General features: G+C 44.8%; 1 protein-coding gene across 1 annotated transcript in view; it reads left to right on the top strand.

Annotated features, from left to right (window-relative positions):
* PLXNB2 (plexin B2) overlaps positions 1 to 26506 on the top strand; it is a 774855-nt gene that overhangs the window by 649873 nt on the left and 98476 nt on the right. The window contains exons 19-21 of the mRNA XM_078679101.1: positions 7232 to 7368; positions 14397 to 14564; positions 17161 to 17281. Of these exons, the coding sequence (XP_078535227.1) occupies positions 7232 to 7368; positions 14397 to 14564; positions 17161 to 17281 (426 nt within the window). The remainder of the gene's footprint in view (positions 1 to 7231; positions 7369 to 14396; positions 14565 to 17160; positions 17282 to 26506) is intronic.

The following is a 26506-nucleotide window of genomic DNA, read 5'->3' on the forward strand; positions in this document are numbered from 1 at the left end:
GCTGACGTCCGTTCTTCTTTTTTCCGCGCCAGTAAGCGCACATCCGGGAAGAGCAGTTACCCAAGTCATTATTTGACTAACATTTTGGCCTATTTTTGTCTATTCTTTTCGAGTCGATATCGACTCCTGGTGCCGGTAAAGTGCCCGGGTTCAAACCGCGCGACGCCTGTCACCGCCTGATGTCGATGACCGACCCCCACCGCCGGTGTCTCTACTGCCTCGGGGCCGACCACGATGACAAGTCGTACCCCGACTACAGGGTCATGACCTCTAAAGCTAGGCGGGAGCGGTACCGTAAGCTCCTCGAGATCCGGCAGTCGTCTCCGCGCCACTCGAGGTCCCGGTCGAGGAGGAAGTCGAGGGACCAGTCGCGGAGCCGCAGCCATCGACGCTTATCTAGTCACAACCACTCGTCGGGCTTGAAGTCCTCCGGTAAGTCAAGGAAGAAGTTGTCGAAGAGGCGTCATTGCTCTTCTGAATCCCAGTCGCACAACTCTGCAGAGGTTCGAGTGACACAACCCCCGCGGCTCCGCGGAGCCACGGGCAGCTCATCCGGTCCCCTACCCTCCGTCCCTGGACTGCATGCGACGCCAAAGGAGATACGCGACTTCCTCGTCGCCATAAGGCGATGCTTCCCTCCGTTGAGACTTGCTGGCGCACCTTCGGGCCCCACAGACCCGAGCACGCCCTAAGCGCGCCGGTGGCTTCGGCCCCGGCGCCGTCGGGGGCTTCGTTGCGGTCGTCTACTTCGGTCCCGATGCCGCATGGTCCAGGGGGATCCAGGCCTGGATCCCAGTCGACCTTACGACTCCTCCACCGGCGCCAACCCCATTGGTGTCACTCCCGGCGCTGTCTTCGGATGACGCCACCCCCGGTTTCAGTCCGGGTCTGGCGTCGGAGCGGCGCCGCTCGGCACCGTCTCCGGCGTCGGTGGGTGAGCAATTCACCTATGACCCGGATCCGTAATTTCTGCCTGTTTATCAGGACACTGATGAAGGGGAGGACTGGGAGGGGTCTGAGGACCCTCCTGCACAACAGTGCCAGTTAAGTCAGGACATGGGCAGATGAGTTGGGGGAGGACAGTGGTCTGGACACATCGCCCAACACTGGATTCATCTCTCCTCCCTCCGTGGCTACGGAGTAGGGTACCACTTATGGTGTGGTGTTGAGCAGGGTAGCCAAGGTCTTTGCTCTTGTGCTCCCTACTGCGGCCGTCAGGACTAATCTCCTCACCGAGGTGAATCAGCTGCTAGTAAGCTCGTCGGAGCCTACGCTGCGGTTTAACGAAGCCCTCATGGACGTTCTGATGGGCACTTGGTCCAAGCCCTCCACAGTGGCGCCTGTGGATTGGAACGTGGCCCAACGCCACCGCCCGGCTCCGGGCAACCCCCACTTTGTCCGTTCACCCTACCCCTGAGAGCCTGGTGATTCAGGCCTCTACATCCCAGACCGCATTCCCGACTGCCCCTTCAGATCGGGAATCCAAAAGGTTTGATCAGTTTGGGAAGAAACTGTTCTCCTCATTGAGTTTGGGTTTGCGGTCTATCAACACCGCTTGCCTTTTTGGCCATTACACCCACTCTTTGTGTGACACGGTGGCAGACGTGCTGCCCCAGTGTCTGTAGGAGGCCCAGGCACGGCTCGCCCAGGCACTTGCCGAGGGGCCGGATGCAGCACGCTACTCCATCAGATGTGGACTTGATACCACGGACTCGCTGGGCAGAGCGATTTCCACGTCAGTGGCGATCCGTCGCCATGCCTGGCTGAGGTCCGCCAATTTTTCAGGGGATGTCCAGGTCACGCTCATGGACATGCCCTTTGATGACCGCCGCCTTTTTGGCGACAAAGCAGACAGTGCTCTTGAGCGTTTCAAGGACTCCAGGGCTATGGCCAAGTCCTTGGGCCTGTCGGCCCAGCGCCAGCAGACTTCTGCTTTTCGCCCCTTCGTGGCCAAGGAAGGGGCGCCCCCACGCGTTCGTACAACCACAGGCCGCAGAACCAGCCTCAACGCAGTCGCGGACATGGTAACCGCCGTGGTGGTGCCGGGGGACAACGGCAAGGTCAGTCCACATCCACTCCCGCAGCATCTACCTCAAAGCCTTCCTAGTCTGAGCTTTCAGGCCCATTCGACGCCAGTGGGGGGCAGGGTCTGCCATCACCTCCTCCTCTGGCGCTCCATCACGTCGGACAGGTGTGTGCTGCAAATTGTCCGAAGGAGCTACTCCCTCCCCTTCGAGGTGACCCCTCCAGTCATGCCACTGCAGTACCACCGCATGTCGGGGGATCACTTGCAACTCCTGCAGGAGAAAGGTATGGCCCTCTTGGCCAAGGGGGCTATCGAGCGAGTTCCTGGGCCAGAAGTAGGACCTGGTTGCTACTCCCACTACTTTCTGGTACCTAAGAAGGGCAAAGGAGGCCTATGCCCTATCTTGGACCTCCGGAGCATCAACGGCTTCCTCCGGAAGGAGAAGTTCAAGATGCTGATTTTACCTCGGGTCCTGGCTGCGTTGGATTTGCAGGACGCATATTTCTACATCCCTGTCCTGCCGGCCCACCGGCGCTACCTGCGGTTCACGGTTGGCCACGAACACTTTCAGTTTACCGTGATCCCCTTCGGCCTCACCAGTGCCCCTCGGGTGTTCACAAAAGTGATGGTCGCAGCTCATCTGCGCAGATCAGGGGTTTCAGTCTTCCCCCTATCTCGGCGACTGGTTGTTGAAGGCGGGCTCGCACCAGACAGTCGTCTTCCACCTCCTGGCTACGGCCGACATCTTGCACTCACTAGGGTTCTCCATCAACGTGCTGAAGTCACACCTGTGCCCCTCTCAGAAGCTCCTATTCATCGGAGCGGTTCGGGTTTATCCTCCCGAACAGCGGGTTCGGGATATTCAGGCTCTGATTCCGATCTTTCAGTCTTTATCCCAAGTTTCGGTCAGGTTAACACTGAGGCTCCTGGGGCTGATGGCCTCCTGCATTCTACTGGTGCATCATGCCAGGTGGCGGATGCTGGCTCTGTAGTGGGACCTGAAGTTTCAGTGGGCACAGCATCAGGGCAACCTCTCCGACCACGTCCTGATCTCGGAGGGCACTGCGAGTCAGTTGCAGTGGTGGCTCACGAACCGCGATTGGGTCAGCGGCAGATCCCTTTCCCTACCCCTACAGGAGCACATAGTAGTTGACGGATGTGTCCCTCCTGGGATGGGGGGGGCCACATCCAACTTGCACTGAAGGCAATCCTTCCCTCTGTTCGGGGAAGTAGAGTGCAGGTGTTCATGGACAACACCACCGCCATGTGGTACTGCAACAAACAGTCCGGGGTGGGGTCGTGGGCCCTTTGTCAGGAGGCTCTGCGCCTCTGGACATGGCTGGAACACCAAGGCGTCACCCTGGTGGTTCAACACCTGGCAGGTTCCCTGAACGCCAGGGCGGACGAACTCAGCCGCCGGTGCATGATGGATCACGAATGGCGTCTGAACTCTGACGTGGCGCAAGGTCTCTTTCAGCAGTGGGAAGAACCTTGGTTAGATCTATTTGCCACCGAAGATAACGCACAATGTCATCAGTTCTGTGCGTTGGAAATTCCAAGGCAGCACTCGCTCGGAGACGCTTTTTGTCACGAGTGGAGCTGCGGTCTGTTGTACACCGTTCCACCTACACCACTTCTGCCCAGAGTGCTGAAGAAGATGAGGCGAGACCGGGCCCAAGTCATCCTTGTGGCTCCGGACTGGGCACGAAGATACTGTTATCCTGTGCTACTCAGCATGTCAGTCGATCCCCCGATTCGTCTGCCTCTTCAGGAGGACCTTCTGTCGCAGCAGCAGGGACCTGTCCACTCTCCACCTACATGCGTGGAGATTGAGCGGCGACAGTTGAGGCCATTTGACTTGCCTCCTGAAGTCTGTGATGTGATTCTGGCAGCCAGGCGTCCCTCCACAAAAACGGTATACACCTGCAGGTGGAACAAATTTGTGGCATGGTGCACCGCAAAGGCTGTGGATCCACTTTCTGCCCACCTTTCAGAGGTTCTCCTCTTCCTTCTTTCTCTTGCCCAGCAGGGCTCTGTTCTGGGCACTATCAAAGGCTTTCTCTCGGCCATTTCAGCCTTCTTAAAGCTTCCTGATCAGCCTTCTCTTTTCAAGTCCCCTGTTGTAAATAGCTTCTTGAAAGGCATCCTACACATGTTCCCTCCTGTGCCTTTGTGATGCCTCAGTAGGACTTGATCCGTGTACTGATTTATCTGATGTGCGCTCCCTTTGAGCCACTTCATAACTGTCCTCTTAGTCTTCTAACTCTTAAAACTGCATTCCTGCTTGCCATCACCTTTGCCAGGAGAGTGAGTGAGCTCCAGGTTCTGTTTTCAAAGCCTCCGTTCCTCTCTGTCCATCCGGACAAGGTTGTTCTGATGACTCGTCCTTCTTTCCTGCCCAAGGTGGTTACAGACTTTCATATCAGGCAGTCCATCACCTTACCCACCTTCTTTCCCCATCCCTCGAAGTAGGAAGAGGATCTCCACCGTCTGGACCCAAAATGTGCTATCTCCTTATATCTAGACCGCACAGGCCAGTTCCGGGTGGATGACCAGCTCTTTCTTGGTTACGTGGGCGCAAGGAAGGGACTGGCGGTGCACAAACGAACCATCTCTCAGTGGGTTGTTTTGTGCGTCAAGGTTTGCTACTCCTTGGCAAAAAGGAGCCTCCTGTGGGGCTGCGCGCCCATTCCACTCGGACCATGGCGGCTACTACTGCCCTTGGTCAGGGAGTCCCTTTGCCGGACATCTGTCAGGCAGCTACGTGGGCCTCGCTGCACACGTTTGCTAGGCACTACTGCCTAGACAGCCAAGTCCGGAGATGTGGCTTTTTCGGCTGTTACGTTCTCCAGGACTTTCTGGTGTGATCTTAGTTCGCAGACCCACCACCGGGGTTGGTATTGCTGGGCTATCTATTCTAAGGTAAGGAATCTAACACTAACCTGTTTCTTTCAGATGCACAAGTTACTTACCTACGGTAACGATCTATCTGTAAGAAACAGTAGTTGGTGTTAGATTCCTTACCGCACCACACAACCTCCCCGTTCTGCGAACCGATATCTAGGGTTAAGTTATCTCCCTTTGAGGGCCCTAGTTTCATGGCACCAGTGTCTGTTTCTTGCATGGCTCTGCGTTCCTGGCGCAGAAAGCTATGTACAGGACTGACGTCCGCGCGCGAGGGCGTCGTCTAAGTATTCCGACGTCATCCTGGCGATCACGACGCCGACTGATGCGGAGCCGCAGACAACACCTACCGGCGCACAAGAGTACTGCTGACGAAAACTTTCCCGATCCAGTCTGACGCCTGGGGATATTCTAAGGTAAGGAATCTTACACCAACTACTGTTTCTTACAGATATATCGTTACCGAAGGTAAGTAACTTGTGCTTTATTACAGTACCCAGTTAGACCGACTCTATGCACTACTCTTATAAAAGAAAAAATGAAGTAATTGAATGATGGTTGAGTGATGTTACGTATATGTTTTACCCTCTGAAACCGGAAAGCCTGTTCTACCACTAAGGAACTGGTCGGAGTCGTCATCTTCCTCTTTTACAAACTGCAGTCAGCTGCGAGTTGAACACACAAATTCCTACACTTCTGTATTTTGTATGGAAGAGTCTTATCAATAGTGCTACTGTGTTCAGGGGTTCTCAGTCTGCAGCTTCCTCCAGTTCTTCTTCCGCCTTTGTGTAAAAAAGAACTCTGCTCGTCCCTCCGGTGATGGCAATCTGACTCTACTTTTCTTGGCAGTAATCCACATGCGCAGTAGAACCATTGTAACTCTCCCTCGCACAGTGGAGGATCAACGTTACCATCTGTTCTCCTGCGTGTTTTTTTAAGCTTCTGTCTTGCTCCATTTTTGGATCTAATCTGCTGTCATTGGTTTAAGACTACTCTGCAAGGATTCCATTTGGCTTCCAGTCTATTTTTGTGTGTCGAGGATTTGCATGTCGTAAAAAAATTAGATCATTGATCTTCAATTTACATTTCAGATGTTTTTCATGGAGGGTGTCATTTCTCTTCCATAAAGACCCTAAACACATTTCACACCAGTTTTTATTGCATGCAACTTTGTATTGCTGTATTGCAGCTCATGTTTTAAGCTGATAATCTTTCTGCAGAAAAGTGTTGTAGTGGTGGGGACTGTCGTCTGTACATGAGAATTCATGAAAACAAAGGGAAAATGCTTGCCTGGTATACCCCATGACGGAGCAGTATTCCTTATTAAATTGGGCTAAGGTAGAGCTGTTTTTGAGCGCCCCCACCATGCTTACAGTCTGTGAGTCTTCAAAAAGCCTTCATACTTGCTAACTGACTTCTGATCTGATCAAGTGTCAGGAGTGGCATTGGGATGGGAGGACGGTTCGGGGGGTGGAATCTATCCATAGTACAGCCTGTGCAGTACCTCCGGGTCCCAGGGCTGTGAGGGGCTCACTTCATCCCAGTTAGCGGCTATTTGTGCTGCGCAACCAGGGAGTTTCCTTCTTTCATTACTGTGCAGGGGCAGGTGTGACTCATTGCTTCCAAGCAAACTCTAGCACTACTTTCCCAAAGCTCTGAGCCATGCTTCGTTAAGGAGAGGAAGAGTAGGGTCTGAATGTAATGCTTGTTCCACAAATGTTGATCTTTGGACATTTCATTTGTTCTCCTTTCTCTCCCCCCCTCTACTTCAACTTTCCCCATAGCAGATGCAGCTGCCACTCTCCCCACCCCTAATAACCGATACTGCTGCCTTCCCTGTATTAAATGCTCCTGCTTTCCCCGTATTAAATGCTCCTGCTTTCCCCGTATTAAATGGACTCATCTCTCCTTGCATCTGTAAAGCACTACAGACTTCGCCCACATGCATTGCTGATGCTCCCCATACCCAATGCTGCTTCTTCTCCCACACACAAAGCCACCACTCCCTTGGCGGTACACTGTGGAGCTCGTTGATGCTTTCCCCCCCCCCCCCCATTGTCCATAGTGAAATTGATAAGCCTACTTTCCATAATTGGCCTTCATGTGTGCTTTACAATTTGCCTTTTCTATATCTCCGCTGTGCTATTCAAATGTGTGCGAGGTCAGGTCCTGAAAAATGAAGTAATTTGGAATGCAGTTAAATAGAGGCATGGCTAACCTCTATTTTGAGCACTAGCTTAGATCTCGTATGGCTTTGTAGAACTTTATAGAAAACCATTCTATCCTTTTGTATCCTTGCAGGACCCTGAACCAGCTGAGGTCAGTCCATCTGAGGGCCCTATGGCAGGGGGGACTCAACTCACAATCAAAGGCTCTTACCTCAAGACTGGTTCTGAGAAAGATGTTCAAGTGGAAGTCGGAGGGGTACCATGCAAAATGTAAGTATGTTTCACTCCATCGGTCTTTCCTAAATTAAGAGCTGGAATATGGTCTTCTTACTAGGGTGAACAGTTGATGAAAGCAGCACGTTGCTGTCTTGAAATGGTGAAGAATGATAAAGTATGCTAAAATAATTCAAAGACTGTCACCCATGCATTAACACAGATATCTTTATTTGATAAGCTAATAGTGAATGGGAAAACCATGCAAAGTTGGCTGCCTGTAAAATCAGTGACCAGATGAGCAGCAGTAAGCGGGCAGCAATAAAAAAAAGCAGCATTTGTGAATGGCGATATACATTTTTATTTTTAAAGCACTCCTGAACTATTCAGAGCGATGCTAAAGGATAATACTTTCGAACTGAATTTGCACCATGTGAAGAAGGAAAATGCCATTACTAACGGTGAGAGGACACCATCGCTGAAGGGACTGACCCATTGCCTCATGCTATAAGCTGTGGCCGGGGGAAGCAAAGTATAAATTAAAATTTAAAAAGGAGACTTGGTATTTGAGGGTGAATAGAGTTGCTCTACCAGTTTAGTAGGAGGAGAAGGAACACTCCCAGCAGCAGATCGACGCAGAGCTTGGTGTTTTACGTGATCTGGTCCATGACTGAATTATTGTATTTTTGAAGTTGTGGTGCTCAAGTGTGCATGTGTCTGTTGAGTATTTGCTCTCTTGAGGTACAAACCAGCCATATGAGGTCAGGGCGTTGGGGGATGATGCTTCTTGTGTCGCTATGAAGGGTTGCCTTGGGGCACTTCAAGCGATGGCCCAGAATGGAGTTAGAACAACAGCAGCTGCTACGTGGGAAAGCACTATAAACAACAATTGGTTCTGTCGGGTCAAACAATTTCTTTGTGGTATTAAACATTTAAATACACAACAATTGAAAACACACAGAAGGACAAGCAATGTATGTTCTTCACAAAGAAGGTAATATTTTACTTTACATTTTCAAATTGTTCAGACAAGGTCAAGAATTACCACGACCAACAAGAGAAGGCTGTCCTATAATTCAATTGGTGAAGCGGCGCATGTGAGCGTGATTAAAGTGACATAGTGCGTGTGGTGACAGTGACGAGATTTGTGTATTAAACACAAAAGTGACATAATACTGTACATATATTTACAATAAAAAAAGTAAAACAAACTCCAATTTCAAATTAAAAAAACAATGGCGCTAGTTCGATAATTGAACTATATGAATTTGTGCGCTAGCGGGTCTGTTAGAGCATGGATGAACGAATAACCGTTGACATTTCGACCCTGACAAACAGCATGAGTAAAGGATGTCAAAGACTGGTCTTCTTCAGGACTGGGTGGTGTGTTGGAAAGCCTGCAGAAAAAATTCTGAGTGAGTGTGTGTTCATATCGTAAGAGGGAAACCAAAGCAGATGATGGACGGAGTGTTGAACATTGCAAGCACTCACCCCCAGTCAACTGATCTGGATTTAATCCATCATCATTCTTTAGCTCACACCGCCACCCCAGTTCAGACCTGGCCATATGCAAATCAGTCTGACCCTGTGCCTCATGGATACAGTCCAGCCCGAACTGCCAAGCCATGTTTTCCCTGGACCAGAAACAAGCATACTGGGACCGGTTTCTGGCTAATCAGCCAGGCTAGCTTGAATCCAGTGGCAAAGTGAGCAAGGGACCCATGTCTGGGTATACCCTGCCAACTCAGGGCGAACAAAGCAAAACCAAAGGGGATGATGGATGGAATGTTGAACATTGCAAGCACTCTCCCCCAGTCAACTGATCTGGGTTTAACACATCATCTTCTTTAGCTCACTCCGCCACCCCGTTCAGACATGCCCATATGCAATATCCTGGCTGATGAGGGCTGAAAGCTCAAAACCGGTCCTAGGATGCTCATTTCCAGTCCAGGGAGGACCTGGCCTGGCAGTTCGGGCTCGCCTGTTCCCATTGGGTGCATGGTCAAGACTAATTTGCATATGGCTGTGTCCAAACTGGAATGGCATGGTGAGCAAAAAAAGATGGACTGAGGCCCAGATCTCTGTACTGGGGTGAATGTATAACATTATTCTGCATTCCGTCCATCAATTGTTCGTTTTGCATATGTAAGAGGGAACATGCCATTGTTTGTACTGTGTAAAACCAATCACTGAGTCTTCGAAAATTGAAGGAAGCGAATGGGGCAAGCCCATGTGGCCTTGAGGTGAGAACACCAGAGGTGTAATCAAACTGTTCGTCAATGGTTGACTGTATCCGGCATCTGAAATATTGATGGGGAATGGTGTTAGATAGTAATGGTGTCAGATCCTCCCTTGATTCAATTAAGCAGAGACTGGTTGGTGGGTCAAACAGGAGATAGATCCAAACATTCAGAGCGTCTGTAACTAATTTAATTAGTTGAATGGTAATCAGGATAGTTTTTGGAGCATCAAAACTGTAAAGAACAGTTGTGGAGCATCAATCTGTAAAAAGATTAAATGAATCCTAAGTGTGCGGTTCATAGAGGAGATCAGAGTTAGAAAACCAAACTGAACTATGGACAAAGTGTACCTGGATGTTCGTTTGTATTTGGAGGAATCACGTTGGGGCGTAGCAATTAATGCCATGCACGGCGTCTCTTGTAAGATTTCAGGGCATCATTTTAGCTCTACACGGAGAGAAAAAAGACCATCCCAATCGAAGTCTAGGAGTGCGAAAAACAAGGGAATGCAGCTAAATTGAGCAAATGTGCTCCCGTGCACATACCTGGTGAAATCTGGTCCGACGGCAGGATTCGTTGATGTATGCCGAGAACCGCGGAGACGCTAGTGATTAAATAGAGCTCTACGCGTTAGAATGGACGTGCCCGCTAGCGTGCAGCAGCTCAAACTGGCATGGGACCAGGATTAAAATAAAAAAAAGACTTCCCGATTTATGGGTTGGAGGTACACAGTGCCATAGTATGGTTTTGATGTCTTAGAGTACATATGTTGTGCAAAACTCATTGTTATTACAACGCGTGCAACTGACAACTGTCAGAAATATTTGGCTGCCCATTAATGGCTGCATCTGCGCATCGCTACTGAAAACGAGCACATGTTAAAACAATTCGGGCCGACATTGTCAGAGGCACTGGAAGTATATACAACTATACAGACAAATGAATAAATTAAATTATACTAACATTCTCGTATAATGGTTGATGTATAATGCCAATTATGCGAATTAATGTGTCAAGGCACACATTTGTAAACATGCAGAAATCGCATCAACCAAATAAACAGGAATTGTTTGACTTTGTTATACATATAACTACATATTAAAACAAATCGGGCCGACCAGGTCAGAGGCATTGGAAGTATATACAGTTATACAGACAATGAATACATTAAATTGTACTAAGATTCTCGTATAATGGTTGATGCAGAAGGTCAATAATACGCATTAACGTGTCCAGGCACACATATGTGAACATGCAGAGATCAACAAAATCAACAGGAATTGTTTAACATTATTATACATACAAGAATAGCATGTCTTACATGGAATAAATTGACTGGTCTGTCAAGGCTCATATTCGTGAAAATATAGAAATCACATGTGTGACTGTCTGGGAATACGTTGCATGCCTCTCTGGGACATTTCTATTTCAGAGATAGGCTCTTGAGGATGGAATGTGGGAACCTTTCTGTGTAAGAGACTGATTCCTGTTGGTGGAATATACCCTACTGGGTGTGAGGAAATCCTATGGTGTACTAACAGTTTTGTCAATGGTCTCAATCCATATTGTGTTAAAACTGAGGCCTCACTATTATGTGAAAGTGGGAAAGGGCAGTGCGGGTCAGTATGGCAAAAAGGAATTGCCAAAGCTAGTAGGTTCCAAATGAAAGACCTGTTGGCTTTGCCAGTGCTAGTCTTCACTGCTGCTTAAAGACTGGATTCCAGCTGAATTGTTTGACAGTGCAGGTACTCCAGGTTGGCGTTACCAAGTGGCTGGCAGCTGAGGGAATTTAGTGTTTGTTCCCTGTTTACAGTTGTCAGCCGTCTGACCAAATAAACTCCGATATACCTTAGTCAAGCTCACATGCTGTGTGTCGTACTTAATTTACAGATTAAAAGGACCGTAGTTCTTCTGGCCTAAATTACTTGCAGTAAGCGAATTTCATCCAACAACCACATTTTAAATGAATGATGGGGAGAAGCAACAAGTTCTTGGGCCTAGTAGCCTCTTTTTTTTAAATCTCACAGAATTTCAATTTTTTCATTTTGTTGGTTTAGGTGTCATCATGCTTTACTTCTGCCCACCACTGCATCCAAGGGGGCAGAAGGACAGCCCTCCTCATCCATTTGTTTTTTTGCAATGAGTGACAACATTTTGCACGATCACGTGCACAGCCACCTCAAAAGGAGTGCACTTCAGTGGCAGTTCTGGTGTACCTGGACTGCTAAACACCCCTTTATTTTTTATAGGTTTGTTTTTTTCTATACTGTAAATATTTGTTAATATATATATTTTTTTAATTGCACGCTTGCCATGGCCAGGCCAATTGTCTTTGCCAATATTTGTTAGTATGGCCCGACTCCATGTGCCCCTTAGTCAGACACCACTTTTTTTTCTTTAGTCCTCTCTGCACAATTTTTTCAGGCCACCTGACCTCCCCATACTAGTTCTGTTGACTGGGACGGGCTACAAGTTAGTGAGAAACTGTCTGACAATTGCCATCGCCTGTAACAGAGAGCATGGGACTCACGTCTGAGCATACCCATCCCACTCGGGGTGACAAATGATTTGCATATGGCCATGTCTGAATTGGGGTGGTGTGGTGAGCAAAAAAACTATGGATTTAGGTCCCGATCTCTGTACTGGGGTGAATGTATGACATTGTTCTGCATTCTGTCCATCAACTGTTGTTTTTGCATTTGTCACCCCGAGTGGGACGGGTATGCTCAGATGTGAGTCCCGTGCTCTCCACACCACTGGAGTCAAGCTATCCATGCTGATGAAGGCTGATAGCCAGAAACCGGTCCTTGGATGCTTGATTCCGGTCCAGGAAAGACATGACTTAGCAGTTCGGGTTGAACTGTTCCCATAAGGCACAGGTTCAAGGCTGATTTGCATATGGCCATGTCTGACCTGGGGTGGTGTGGAGTGCAAAAAAACGATGTATTTAGGCCCAGATCTCTGTACTGGGGTGAATGTATGACATTGTTCTGCATTCTGTCCATCAATTGTTGTTTTTGCACTCAGATTGACAGCATCCTTCCTCACGGGGGACACCCAGAGAATTTGCCTCCCTCCCTTCACCTCGCAACCCACGCACACCATCTGCAGAGTACCCAGGGCTCATCCCTGAAACGTCAGATCAAAGCTGTCGCCTCAACCCGCTTCCACGTGATCCTCATCCTCTGCAAAATCTTCAGCTGGCTCCCCATCAGCACAAGGAAAACTGACTCAGGCCCTTATCAACAGCTGCCTTGAATATGGCAAGGCACTTTATACCGGCACCCTCACCAAACTCATGGGAATACTCAAGCCAGAACGCAGCAGCCAGACTGATACTCTGCTTGCTCAAGAGGACGCACATCAACCACCACCTAAAAGACAAGCTCTAGCTCCCCGTCCAGAAGGGATGCCCTTTCATGCTCCTGACCCATGTCTATATAGACCCCCCACAACCAAGGACCAACCGACAGAAAATCCACTGCTCAGAACACCTCGCCCAGACATCACGCATCCGTTGCAGCCCCTCCTTCTCCTACCTCGCTGCTAAAACCTGGAACGCACACACCCTCCACCTCCGCACTATGCCCTCACTGACTCCCTTCAGGAAGGGACTCAAGACCTGGCTCTTTGGCTGATACCTGCAGCACAGCACCTGGATACCCTCTGGGTGATTAGCCACGCTGTACAAATACTGCTCGATTGATTGATTCTTGATCTGCTTTTAGATGTTTTTGTACTTGGAAGATACCAAGCTGAAATCTAATCAGGGGTTTTTCAAGACAATGGAACACTTGAGGGAAGGTTTCGTTGAAATCCAGAGATGGATAGCAGACAATTTTACAGGCCCCTGATGGACAAGACTCCAATCTTCCTGGTTAGGTGAGCAGATTTGTGTTGGAGACCCAAGTTCTAGATACTCCCATTAAACTGGAAGTCTAACTTGATGTAGTTTCTCCGTAGAGGGATCTACCATAGTATGCTCCTCATTCCTTTGTGAGAAAGAAATTGCAATCAGGTGCATATGCACCACAAGGTAGATAGTGGAAAGTGTTCCTTGGGCATTTATGGTTACAACAGTTTGTTTGCTGTTTTCCAGTGCACAAGTAGGGGAATACCGGAATTCACCTTTCATCAAGGACTGCTTGTGCACCACAGGGAAGGTAATCAATTTTCAGGATAGCCATAACATACCAGGGTTACAAGCAGTCTCTCTATCCCCAGAGCTCATGGAATCCATTGGGGTTCACTGATCCCCGTAGAGGCAGACTGGAACTACCACCTCTAAGCTGGTGCGTACCACCACCAGCCTTCCTCCACAGAAAGCCATGTGAAAGATTAGGAGGACAGCACAGCCATACTGAGCACCTGGTGGGAGAAGATGTCCGGATACCTCAATCTGATTACCAGCATTTCCGTAGCATATTTGGCAGTTGGTAGGTAGGAGGTGGAACCCTGCAGTCCTGCAGCTTAGCAATTAGATGTTGTGTTTCAAAAGACTCTCCCAGTGAGCCGTTAATGTCAACTACAACTTTCAGCACTCCACTCACAAGTCAGAGGTGTTTTTTGGAAGCTCACCAAACAATGGCTACAAAGCAGTGAATATTTGAATCATAAGGCCATCCCGCTTCGGAGTCTGGTAGCTGAGTCTAGTTGGTGAAAGTTTGAGGAGCCTTAATGAACAACTCTATATTGAAGACGATTGCCATGCCCAAAGTCTGTTTTATCAGCAGTTTGACCTGAAATAAGTAGGTTCTTCAGAATAAGTACAGTGTGCATTTTTGTAAGTAGAATGTATGTTTGCATAAAAACTATGAGGAAATTGTTTTCTTTGTCATTTTACAGTACTGTGTTTGATGATGACATCATTTGCGTCACGGGACTATACCACAAGGCAGAGGATGTCCAGCTGAAACTACTGTATGGAAGTAAAACTGCCAAACAATTTGAGATTTTTTCCTATAGAGGGAACCCTACTATTGAAAGTTTCATGCCGGACAAGAGTTTTGTCAGGTAATAAAAGCTTTTTGTGGCCTAAATAGTAGTTATATATTGAATTAAATGTTTTAACATCTGAGTAAATAATTTAAGAATCTTTCACCTTTATTATTGCCTTGCATAGAATAACCACCTAGGCCCAATGTTGAATGTGGTGACTGAGCTGGTATTAATAATCAGTCTGTCTGTTCGAAAGACTAGTCTTGAGCTAAAGTCTACCACCAACATAATCATCCAGTTGGCAGTGTGCTTAAAAGAAGTAGGTAAAAGAGTGCATTAGGTAGCTGGAAGACCATTTTAGAGAATGAATCCAGACAGGACCATGTGATCAGATAAATTATTGGTAAACTATGTGAAGGGCACTATGTAGAGCTTTAACGTTCGTGATCTGCCATGGTCCGTACTAATGTGTCGCATGAATAACCGGAAAGTTGAATTTGGAGACCATCCCAAAACTGTGACCATAGGTCAGAAGTTTTAGACTTCCCACCTGCACTTACGAATATTGCCAGGGTGCTATATGATTTCAGGGCTCTAACATTATTACAAAACATGCCTTTTTCCAATAAGAGTATCTGCCCTATTTAGGACTGTATTGCCCGGTCACACCTAACCCTTTTCATAATGGAGTGTCAGTGAAGACTGCCATGCATAGCCGTAAATTACTGATGTGGCTTTGAGAGGACCAGCCTTGCCGCTGGCTCACCCTCCACAACATATTTAAGTGTTATAAATGTCATTCAGGTATGCCTGTGAGATCCACTTTCATTATTTACTCAACAGTCAGATAATTTACTATATGGAACTCAAATTCGACGTATGCATCTAATTGAAAGTTAAGAATATTTCTTGCCGTTGTCCTTTTTGGAGTTCTAAAATAGAGTAGTAAAGGAAACTTCTATGTCTTCACCTTTCTGTTCAACAGTCTTTTTTGAAGGGGCTATTCCAGTGTAGAGAATTTTTTTGGGGAAAAAGAAGTTCCGTTCACCCAGCTGCATCCCAATTAATGACCAACAGTGGCACTGTAGAAAGTTCCTTTGTTTGATGTCTACTTAAGTTTTGAGAACTATTCTGATATCATCAATCGTAAACCACTTATGTGCAGAGAATACTACATAAACAGTTTAGGTGCATCACGTCCCCATTGCAAGGAGTGGAAAACCCTCTGGTGCTTTCCAGATACCCACCTCATGCTCATGAGAAAGAGCTTCCTCTGCACCCAAGACTTTGTTTTTTAATACTTATGCTCACATGGCACTCTGACGTCTTCAATATTCAAAGTGAAAGTAAAAGAAGCCTTTCTCTCTTTTCTTGACTCTGCAGTGCTCAGGCCCCAAGCCCTGATAACAATGGGGATGTAGTGGTGAAAAGGGGAGATTTTCTTTCCACTGGTAACTCTTACTAGTGGATCCCATCTTTGAAGGGCAATCCCCAAGTAAAGATCTACGCACAACACCAGAGATTTTTGCAAAGCAGACTCTCCCCCTCCAAAGCTCACCAAGGAGCATAATAGCCTTTCTTTTCTCCCACTTTCAGCCCCCATGTCCTCCGATCAAGGTAGGCAAATTTTGTACCTTAATTCTGCCTTCCCCATGGGTGCTGCATCACCACTAGAAACCAGGCACTATTTTTGTGAGAAAAGGGCTAATGGTTGGGCCCAACAGACATCGACCTGCCCCCGTGCCCTAGATGGTCATTCTCTCGCTCCCCACCCCCAACAAAGTAAATCCCAATTTCCTCTTAATTTTTAATGGGTGCCAGGATACTCTCCCAAGTGAGTTGCATGCTTTACACATAACATTAAAATGAGGGATGATCAGTTTATTGGGGCTTTGTGTCCCCATGCACCCAGGTATCCTACCAAACCTGGACATGTCTGAAAACTAAAGCCCCAGGAAAAACAACGGTGTTGTGGCTTCTCTGGATCCCAGTATGTTTTCTTTCCTGGAATGCCAGGTCAATATCAACATTTTACCTTGACATAGCCAAATTCCTCTTTCATTTGGGAATAGTGGCAACAATTTGGCCCGGGGTGAGGCAGCATTATAGGAACCCTACCAACCCTGTAAAGTTCCGAAATCTAGAGACTGAGGTCCATGCATGAAAGGAGCCATCAAGTTAGAGAATCTATAACACTTTCTAGAATTTTAGAATGCAAGAGCACAAGCCAGGTTACTAATACAGACACCCCCATGGCTTTGAATGGAAGGAGTGGGTGGCTGCTACAAAGTTGTTTGTATTTGTATTGGAGAGTAGGAATTTAAATGTTTTTAAAGTATGTGCATGCTTTCGCTTGCTTACAGAATTGACTACTAGGTGTCTAAAGGCTCCACTAACCAACTCTATTAAGTTTTCATGGTATTGTAAAATTGTGGAAGACCTCATTCAGGGCAAATCTTTGGACACCATGATCTAAAGTTCTGATGATAATAACACTTGTAATGAACTAAGCCGTGATTTGGAATAGATCTTTTCTACTGGTTCTTCGAGGAAAGATTGCCTAGGGTGGAACAGTGACTAAAGCCAGAAAGCGAAGTACAGGCATTAGATTGAACTCAGATAGAACTGGAAAGTAGTGTGTTAAATCATACATATTCTTCCTTTTCTGTAGTGGTGGGAGAGAGATTACCATTACAGGAACCGGATTTGATCAAATACAATCATTTGCAGCTATTATCAGCTTGCACGCGCGGAGAGAAAAAAGAGAAGCAGCCCTTGAAGGGAATATAAATGTAAGTATCCTTTCCATTTAATTCTTGATTGGAACTTGTCTGTTTCTTTATTTCTGTTGCAAATGCGAGCACTCATTTGATCTTGAATAAATAAGAAACTCATAGATATTAAAAGGTTATGGTTCACAAAACCTTTAGTTAACACATGCTTTTGCTGATTACTATACACAACATTTTAACGTCAAGACTTTTTCCTGAATTATGGCTTTATTCAGGCTGAACTATAAAAACTATTGTTTAAACGTAAGCAATGATGACCTCCTCTTCAAAGAACAATGTACTGAACAGAACTGTAACACTAATGCTATATTGATATGCTGTTGCTTATGCTCACTTGCCCGAGCCATTCGTACAATATTGCAAAATTGTCTATATCATTCTTTCAACTACTTCTGGGGCAGACTGTGGAATTCTTGCTAAACCTGTCCAGTGGCTGTTAGGGCTGGAAGTGGGGCATCAGCTGTGTATTTTGCCCAGTCTCCGGTTCAGCTCAACCTTGGCAGCTCTTCTCAGTGGAAGAGGGCTTGAGATGAATTTGAAAAGTAGATCTGAGGAAGACTGGAAAACCTTGGGTACAGAACGGTAGCAGGAGCCTTCTCATGAGTTGATGGGTTTTTGCCTGAATGATGGGGCCTACAGTATGGCATCCTGCTCCTATCTTCAACAAGAGAGCGAAAGGTAACAACCAAGGCACTTGAGTAACGAATTGATAATATTGATAAAGGATTACACAAAAGGTGAAGGAATGTAAGTAGGTCTGAAGACAAATTTTATTACTATTTTGCTAGTCTACCTATATTTGCTTTAAGCCCAAAAACGTTGGGATCATTTGAATTCGGCATTAATTTTACCACCTTGAAGTGAAAACACCTATAAGAATAGCCTCCTTTTCACATGACAGTTAGAAGGAAATATTTGTTGCTTGATATTAGTAACATCTAGTTTGGAATGAATTAATTTGCAATAAATTAATCTGTAACAGGACAAAATAAATAAAATATTACTTAATATGATTATTATCATGCACTAGTGAATAAATGATTGTATAGACATAAATCCCAAAGTTTCTTTGGTTATGTCAACATCTAAACCCTCCTTCCATTTAGACTTTGGATGACGAAATAAATATATAGATAAGACACTTTATTCCCCCCACAAGTTGTTTTGTTTAATAATAAGTGGTTTTTCCCTTCTCAAATAATTTCCGAGATGGCACTCCTTTTAGGTTATGTACTACCGTGCCGTGACTTTTACTAATTATTTTCAGTCTGTTGTACTTGGCTTATAACTAGTTCATGATTCTGACTGTTTATTTGACAGTCCGTTTTTTAACTTTAGTTTGGGTTAAACATATTTTGTTGAAGCTGCTTATTACCAGCTTGTAACCCCTCGAGGTGAATGGATTTGTAGGGATTACTAGTCCTTCTATTTTACTCATTACCTTCTATTCACATGCGTTTAGAAATCCGACTGTTTACCTGACAGTCCGTTCTTAATGTCTAACATAGAGGGCGCTAGTCCCTCAACGCTGTCCATCACTTGCATCCTCTATCGTGAGGTGCACGAACGGGTCGGGATCACCAGTCCCTCCACTCTGTTCATGACCTCCTTCCATCCCCAGGTGTATGCACTTGCGCTTTAATTACTGCGCCGTGCACACTATATTTACCGCGAGTGTACCATTCACTTGTTGCTCCGCATCAGAGAAGCCAGAGAACCCGCGCCTCGCTCTTCAAACCTTGCAGCAGTTTTGGACAGAATTACTCGGTAAGCACTTAATATCTTTGCCGCTTTTCAACCAGAAGCTATTTTAAGAAGTTTCAAGCTAAACTCTGAAACTTTCCATATCTTTTTCCTATTCACAGCATTGCACTGCCAAACAGGAGATCTCTTTATCAAGAAGGCTCCTTTGCTAACTACGAACTAGAAACTCCTTTTCTAATTTTATGAGGTATGTTCTATGCCTCTTTTTAACACGGTAAAATTTAGACTTACTCTATAATTATTGAGACTTTGTGAGCAATTTCTTGTTCCTTTACTTATAGATTTCACCAATATTTTGAAGAGCGAGTGTTGCACGTTATTACACTTGATCAGGTACTCATTTAAAAGCAGATGCTTATTTAAAAGCATTCCTATATATTATTTTGACTGATGACCGCCCATAACTCTGAGTTTATTCAGCCTCATGTTATTTTCTGTCATAGGAATCTGACTGATCTTTTAATTTTACATGAACCGTCAACAAAGAACATAAAATACTGCGGTATATAGTGGTTTTAATCAGGTACTACTATATGTACTAGTCCCTTCCTTAATCACCTGCCCATCCCTTTTTAATTTTAAAAAAACAGCTTTATATTTTTCTGCTAAATGTAGTGATGCCTATTTAATAATCATATGTTTATATGTACTAGACCCTTCCATAATCACCTGCCTATCCCTTTTTTTATATAAAAAACAGCCTTATACTTTTTGCTTAATGTAGTGATGCCTATCTAATATCCATCCAACTGTCTAAAATATGTTTCTATTATCCGATATAGCAATCCAAATTCCCTGGCTATAAATTTGAAGCAACTATCTACGGCTTCCGAACTTTATTGAATTATTATTAGGTAAAGATCACACAGTGCAATCATTCTCTGACACTCTTGTCAGTAAACATCTTATTTATTAATTATAGAATTCTGGTATCTCATTCCTTATATTCAGATTATTGTCGTACAGAGCAACGATTCTGCATTTGATGACTTTATCCTGTGACGCTGTTGTTTTCCTTATGTAAGTATATTTTGAAGAATGGGTGCCCATCTCTCCCCGTATAAGATATTCGACATCATACATGATAGTTTCATTTTAATATCAGTATCTTCACTTTTTCCCCCCCCCCCTCCGCCCGGGTTTGTTAGGTTTGAAATGCACAAAGAAATGAAGGTCCTCTAAGAAGAGGCAAAAACAAAATGTATATGTTTTGAGAATATGAAAGTGATGTAATATGTAGGTTGATTTACATAATGGTTTTATAAAATTGTTTAAAGATGATAACTTTTTGTGAATAAGTTATAGGTTAGTATTATTTTTAAATTGGATTTTTTTCCCCCCCCTTTTTTGTTTTTAGCAAACAGGATACACGTGGCTACTCCAGAAGAAGGCGCTGGTCGCCGAAACGCGCGTAGAGAATTTATTAGTTAATGCCACAGTTTTATAAAGTTTTCCCATTTTATGTTTGAGAATTAATTTGTTTGAGATTTAATAATTATGTTTTGAATGTCTCTTTTTCTGATTCTATTGATTTGATTATGAAAAAATGTCTTCTCCCTTTTTAAAGTTTTTTTGATATATATGAATTGTATTATTGTATGTGTTTTACTTTTTAATCGAAATAGTAATAAAATTTGTCTTCAGACCTACTTACATTCCTTCACCTTTTGTGTAATCCTTTATCAATATTATCAATTCGTTACTCAAGTGCCTTGGTTGTTACCTTTCGCTCTGTTAATCCCTGACCTAGGACTTACAATATCAATTTGTTCAGGGGGTCCTTGTTACCTTTACGCCCTATCTTCAACAAGGACAGGCCATACATTGCATTAAAGTCTGCGTCCCAAATAGCTGTTGCTCTGTTCATCTGTAGATATGCACACACTTTCCTTATAACTGCCTTACTCCAGTTGGTGAATGGAGATGTGCTTAGAATCTGTAGCCTTTACTCTAAATTGTCAGGTGTTTACACGGGGAATGAACTTACTAAAGAGTAAGACACTCCACCTTGTTGTCTGCTGATGCCCTCTACTTTCAAATAAAGGCAGCATGCTCCCTGGTAGTTTTCTTAGCCGAGAACCAGCGTACAAACCAAAAACAAATTATATAGTATTCAAGTTATTAACCGCATCGATGCTCGCAGATTTACAACCATGCGCTGGGATTTTCAAAAACCCATTATTCATGACGAGCTGGGCTCGTCATGAGCGTGTGAGCAGGCTACTGCATGACGAGCCCAGCTCGTCATGAGCGTGGAAGGGGTTAATGTGCAGTTTAAACAAATAGGTTTGGTTCAGTCTTGAAATGTATTACCGTGAGGCATCAAGTTCCATGGGTAATACATTAGTTTTTCTTTTTTTCAGACAAAAATTTGTTTGTTTTACATGACAAAATAGGGTGGTAACTGCAGCAGAGATGGCGGAGAAGGGAAAGACCTGTGGGCCCAGCAAATCGGACAGAAGGCAAGCCATGATAGTCCCACCATCTCCCCCAAGTTTTTAGGTCTCGCATGGCATTAGCAGCGTGCATGCAAGAGCTTCTTGGAATCAATACGGTTTCAGAAGCCTTCAGAAGCAGACTTGAAGTCCCGCCCATCTTTTTAATTGGCTGGCGTCATCCTCTATGCTAAACGCTGGCTCACGATTGAAAAGGAGGCTTTAGTCCCTTAGGAAATCGATCAGAAATACGAACGGAGGGTATAAAGCTGTGTCAACCATTTCAGCCCTCGGACAAAATATGAAATAGTGGCTGCATGCACTTTAGATCACGCTTCAGCAAACTTTTTGCATCAAGGGCATCCTCAATTTTTGGCAGTAATTTAAAAAAAGAAAATAATTAAAGTGACAGGGTAGCACACCATCCTACCTTTCTTAAAACCACTAGTTTGAATACTGAAACTTTTCCAGAGTGATCTTGAACTTTCTTACCTGACGTAGGGACTCTGTGAAATTACTGTTTCTCTGAACCTGCATCCTTTGCTGGGATTTTTTTTTGTTTCTTTGCTGTTTATGGCAGCCCGCCGGTATAAAAATTCATACAACATACATATACATAAGGGGCCTTTAGCAGTGCTCATCCATTGGTGTGTGAGCAGGTTTCTCTAGTTTTGATTTGTTCTGGCACCGGGGCACAAGTCCTAAAACAAGCATTTGCAATGCAATAGGCCTTGCATTTGCAACAGTTTAAGCTATTCCCATTGTAAATGGCAAGGCCTTTTATTTATGTTTTTGAAAAACCAACACGTAAATAAAAGGCATTGTCATTTACAATGCCAACAGCTCAAACTCTCACAAATATGAGACCGATTGCAATGCAAATGATTGTCTGTTGCAAGATCACCCATGGGCTCTGTTAATGGGTTCCTCTATCTTCGCACACCATTCCATCGCAGAGCATCACTCTGCAATAGACTGTATGGAGGAGAGCTTCCGGTGGCGAGGAATAGCCCTCTCGGCCACCAGGGTGCACTCTCCACATCATTCAGAATGCCCAGTAAGCCGGTAGGAGCAATAAGTGGGCCTGTCCAGAACATCAGTTAACTTAGGGAAGCTAAAAGACGAATATTTTGCTGTGACCAGGCAGGACCGCACCATTGGAAAGAAGGTACCTATGACACACAGGATTAGGGAGCACGCCCATCACTGTGGAGTAAAGTATGGAACATGCAAATAATTTAGCTGAATCGGGTGTAGACGACGAGAGATGACTAGCTCAAGTGGAGCCATCTTGGCATCTTTCCAATCAGTGTCCTCTACTTCACCGAGGTGCAGCAGCTGCGGTTGATCTACAGCCAGTGCAGGGCGGAGTTTAAGATATCTATAGCACTGGGTTCTATGGAGATAAAAAAAATATCCTGGAGCGCTCAGAAGGTCCTCAACTATGAGTTCTCCTAGACATCCCCAATATGGGCGATACCTAAAAGGTCCCATCAGCGTAAGCAGCCAGTCCCAAGAGATCCACCTGAGGGTCTGCCTCCAGCACAGGAGAGTGACCCTAGTCCACTCCGGCACAGAATGAGAGATTGGGCTACGTTATCAGAAACTCTGAAAATACTGATAGTTCATAAGTGAAAGTTTCAAACTGAATGCGGGGTTGTCGCAGTCGCAAAATATCCAGTCATTAATTATTTGGAGCTGGGAGGCCCAATAGTGCATGCGAACAGCTGTTAGCCGCATCCTACCGTTGAAGGGTGACTGGACGCAATACATTAGTTTTAAATAAAATAGTGTGGCACAGACTGAAATTAGTCATATAGAGTGTTTAGAGAGTGCTACTTAATTAATTGTAAAAAATGTTCTTGTTAGTAAAGTCTTGCATGTTTTATTCAGCAAATTATGTTGAACCTTTACTTTCCACAAAATAGAGAGCAAACACTTTAGAACAGCGGTTCTTAACCTTACGACCTCTGTGGTGGTGATTGGATCACTACTGGAATCTGGGGACCCCGGCAAATACTACGTGAACCCGTAAAAAATACACAAAAATGCAGAAACAACTAAATGCCAAATAAATTTACAAATTCTGAAATAATTTTATTTGCAGAGAAAAAAAACAAATGGAAATTGAACAATGTAGCTTTACAAAATGTTTTAATTTCTAAAAGACAAAGCAATATGCTAGACACTAGCATGATCACCTTCTTTTTTGCTCCTAATACCTGCCATTTTAAATGTTCGAGGCATGCTGCGTCTTCTCTGTGGGCTTTCATCACGCCCATCATTTGTTCCTTCATGTGTCCCTCTAAATCCCTTTCTTTTCATTGGTGAAACGTTGCCATTTGTCCCGCCTTTGGGTGTGTTTTTCAATTTCATGGTGACTGTCTCTGGTACATGTCCCCCCGCCCCCCCCCACCCTATTCTTTTGTTTATTTATGGTTTGTTCAGCTCACTCTTTTTTACTTTGAATTGGTATTGCACTGTTTATTGCTTGTTTTATTTTGTTTCTGCCTGTGTTTTCGAACTGTGGTTAACCCGATCCTGTACGTGTTCACCCGTATCGAATTCAACCATTGCCATAGTACAGATCAGCATTTGTAATTTTGTTTGTTTCGAATTTTGTTTCGATTCGCCATTATTTCATTTTATTTGTTATGATCAACATGTGTTTTTGTAGGCACAGGGAGAGCCGATGTCCAGACTTGAACCCGATTCCTCAGTCCCAAAGTCGGCCGCTCTGTATGTTATTCCACATCCTCTCGGACCTCTAACTGGAAGAGTAAACTTGTTTTGATGACCGTATCCATTTTGAATGCCTTTCTCATAATCACAGCACTTCTTAATGGGTGGTATTGCCGCTGGGTACACCCTTTGACAATGATTGGTCAAAGCTTGTTTGTTTCTACCATCATATTCGCGTGACCCAGCTGTAGTTGCATCCCCATGAATCTTACCTACCAGGAAATGAAGAGGAGGTATGGAATTTCAGAATGCCTAAAGCGGCCATCTTAGAACAGGCATGTATACAAGAACAGTTATACTACCGATGCTTACAAGTGAAACAAATGGAGTACAAATTCGGATACCAGAGATATTATCGTATTTCTTCATTTACATAGCTAAATGGCTCATGATGAATATAGTAGGAAGGCTTTCAGAGTCCTTCAATCCTCATTAATTTGACTGCATTATATAAAAGCAATCTTGTTTATGGGGAAGAACAGACCATCAATTGTGTGATAAATGCACGATGATCAATGGAATCTGATATCCTATAGCAGACACATTGATTAATATATAGTGGAGAATCCTAAAATGCACCCGGAAGTAGAATTCAGCGCTGTGTTCAACTTTGCTTGAAGACCATTGATGACGTTAAAAGTACGTCACTCATTGATTGGGGTGTCTGAGCAATAGCTGTTGACCACTTCTCAGGATGGCTATGTGTATCGCTGTCATAGCAAAAGAAGTAAGTAGCAGTTAGTGTTTGAACCGCAATCATGTGGGGTTACAAGAAGCACCAACACCTGCATTGGTGCAAGGTTTCATTCAAACTTTGAAAGTAGCCGTGGCTCCAAGGGAAAGCACATAGGTTTTGAAAGTATATCTGGCTACAGGCAACCATGCAGCAAATGTTTATTTGGGGGAATTAATCCACACTCACTTTCGTCTAATGAGACAAACTGTAGGAAAGTGTTCCTTTTAACATGGTTACCACCCACTTTTTGCCTGGTATCTGGTGCAACTTTTAGAGTGTGCTGGGTTCCTGCTAACCAGATTAGCAACACCAGTGTTCTTTCCCTAAACTGTATGATTGTTCCACAATTGGTACCCCTTTAGGATCTCTGTAAGTCCCTAGTAAGTGGTACACCTGGTACCTAGGGCTTTGGAACTAAAAAGGGTCACTAAGTGCCGCAGTACGAATTGTGACTCTCTAAGTGATCACTCACCAAGCTCATGCAAACTGCCATTGCAGCCAGAATGTCTTGCTGCAGAGTAAACTGAAGAGTCGACATGGCACCATGCCTGCCTCTCTTTCATATGGCATAGGTAAGTCACCCCTACTGCAGGCCTTACAGCCCTAAGGCAGGGTGCACTATGGGCATCTTCGAGAGTGGGTATGTCCCACTGATATCCAAGTTCCCCCTTAGATATTACCGTTGCATCGGGTGCGCCATAACGAGTACATGGGCTGGGCACTTCACATTAAAAGTTCCCGAGCTACTTGATAATTTCACTGTACCCCAAGGTGTTTGATACCAAACACCTTGTCTTAAACCCACACTGATGCTAGTTCTGGATTTATTAATAAATGCACCCAGAAAGCACCTTAGAGGTGCCCCCTGAAAACCTACCAACTACTAGTGTGTTGACTGGTCTCGACCAGCCAGCCACCATTGTAGTGTAGTTCCTATATCCCTGATAGGCTCTGCGCATTGGAATAATATACACTATAGTTTTGACACAGGGCTGAGGTCAATATGTCTCTATCGAGTACATTAAACTTAATTACTTGTGTGTGCCAGCTAACTCAGAGGTCACTAGAAACTTCTTGAGTGAACAAGAAGGCATTAGTCTCTGACAACCGCATAAACATGACAACTTTGTTTCCCTTAGAATCGGAACAGTTCTTCTTAGAAGCGTGGAAACAATAGATAACAGTTTTACTCAGTCAATCGTGCATGCTTCGTTTCTACAGAGTTACATAGAAATAGGTAGACGAGTGTTTCAATAAAAAGGGTTTATTGAACAGTCTTATTTCTCGTGCAAGAGAGATGAGCTGCTACAATCGTAAGACAGAATGCGAAGTATAATACGTACAGCGTTTCGCAGTAAGATAAAATAATACTGCAATAGCATTGTTTGTAGCTATGACATATATTCCTAAAAATACATACATAAATAACACAGGCTAAAATGTGAATACTCATCTGGTGCTTCTACATAGTTCTACCCCAGTGTACCTAACCTAAGTGTAGTACAAGGTAAGAAGTAGGTGCTGTTTTCTAAAGTATAGCTAGCTATA

Source organism: Lissotriton helveticus, chromosome 1_1 (assembly GCF_964261635.1).
Source record: "Lissotriton helveticus chromosome 1_1, aLisHel1.1, whole genome shotgun sequence".
Taxonomy (NCBI): domain Eukaryota; kingdom Metazoa; phylum Chordata; class Amphibia; order Caudata; family Salamandridae; genus Lissotriton; species Lissotriton helveticus.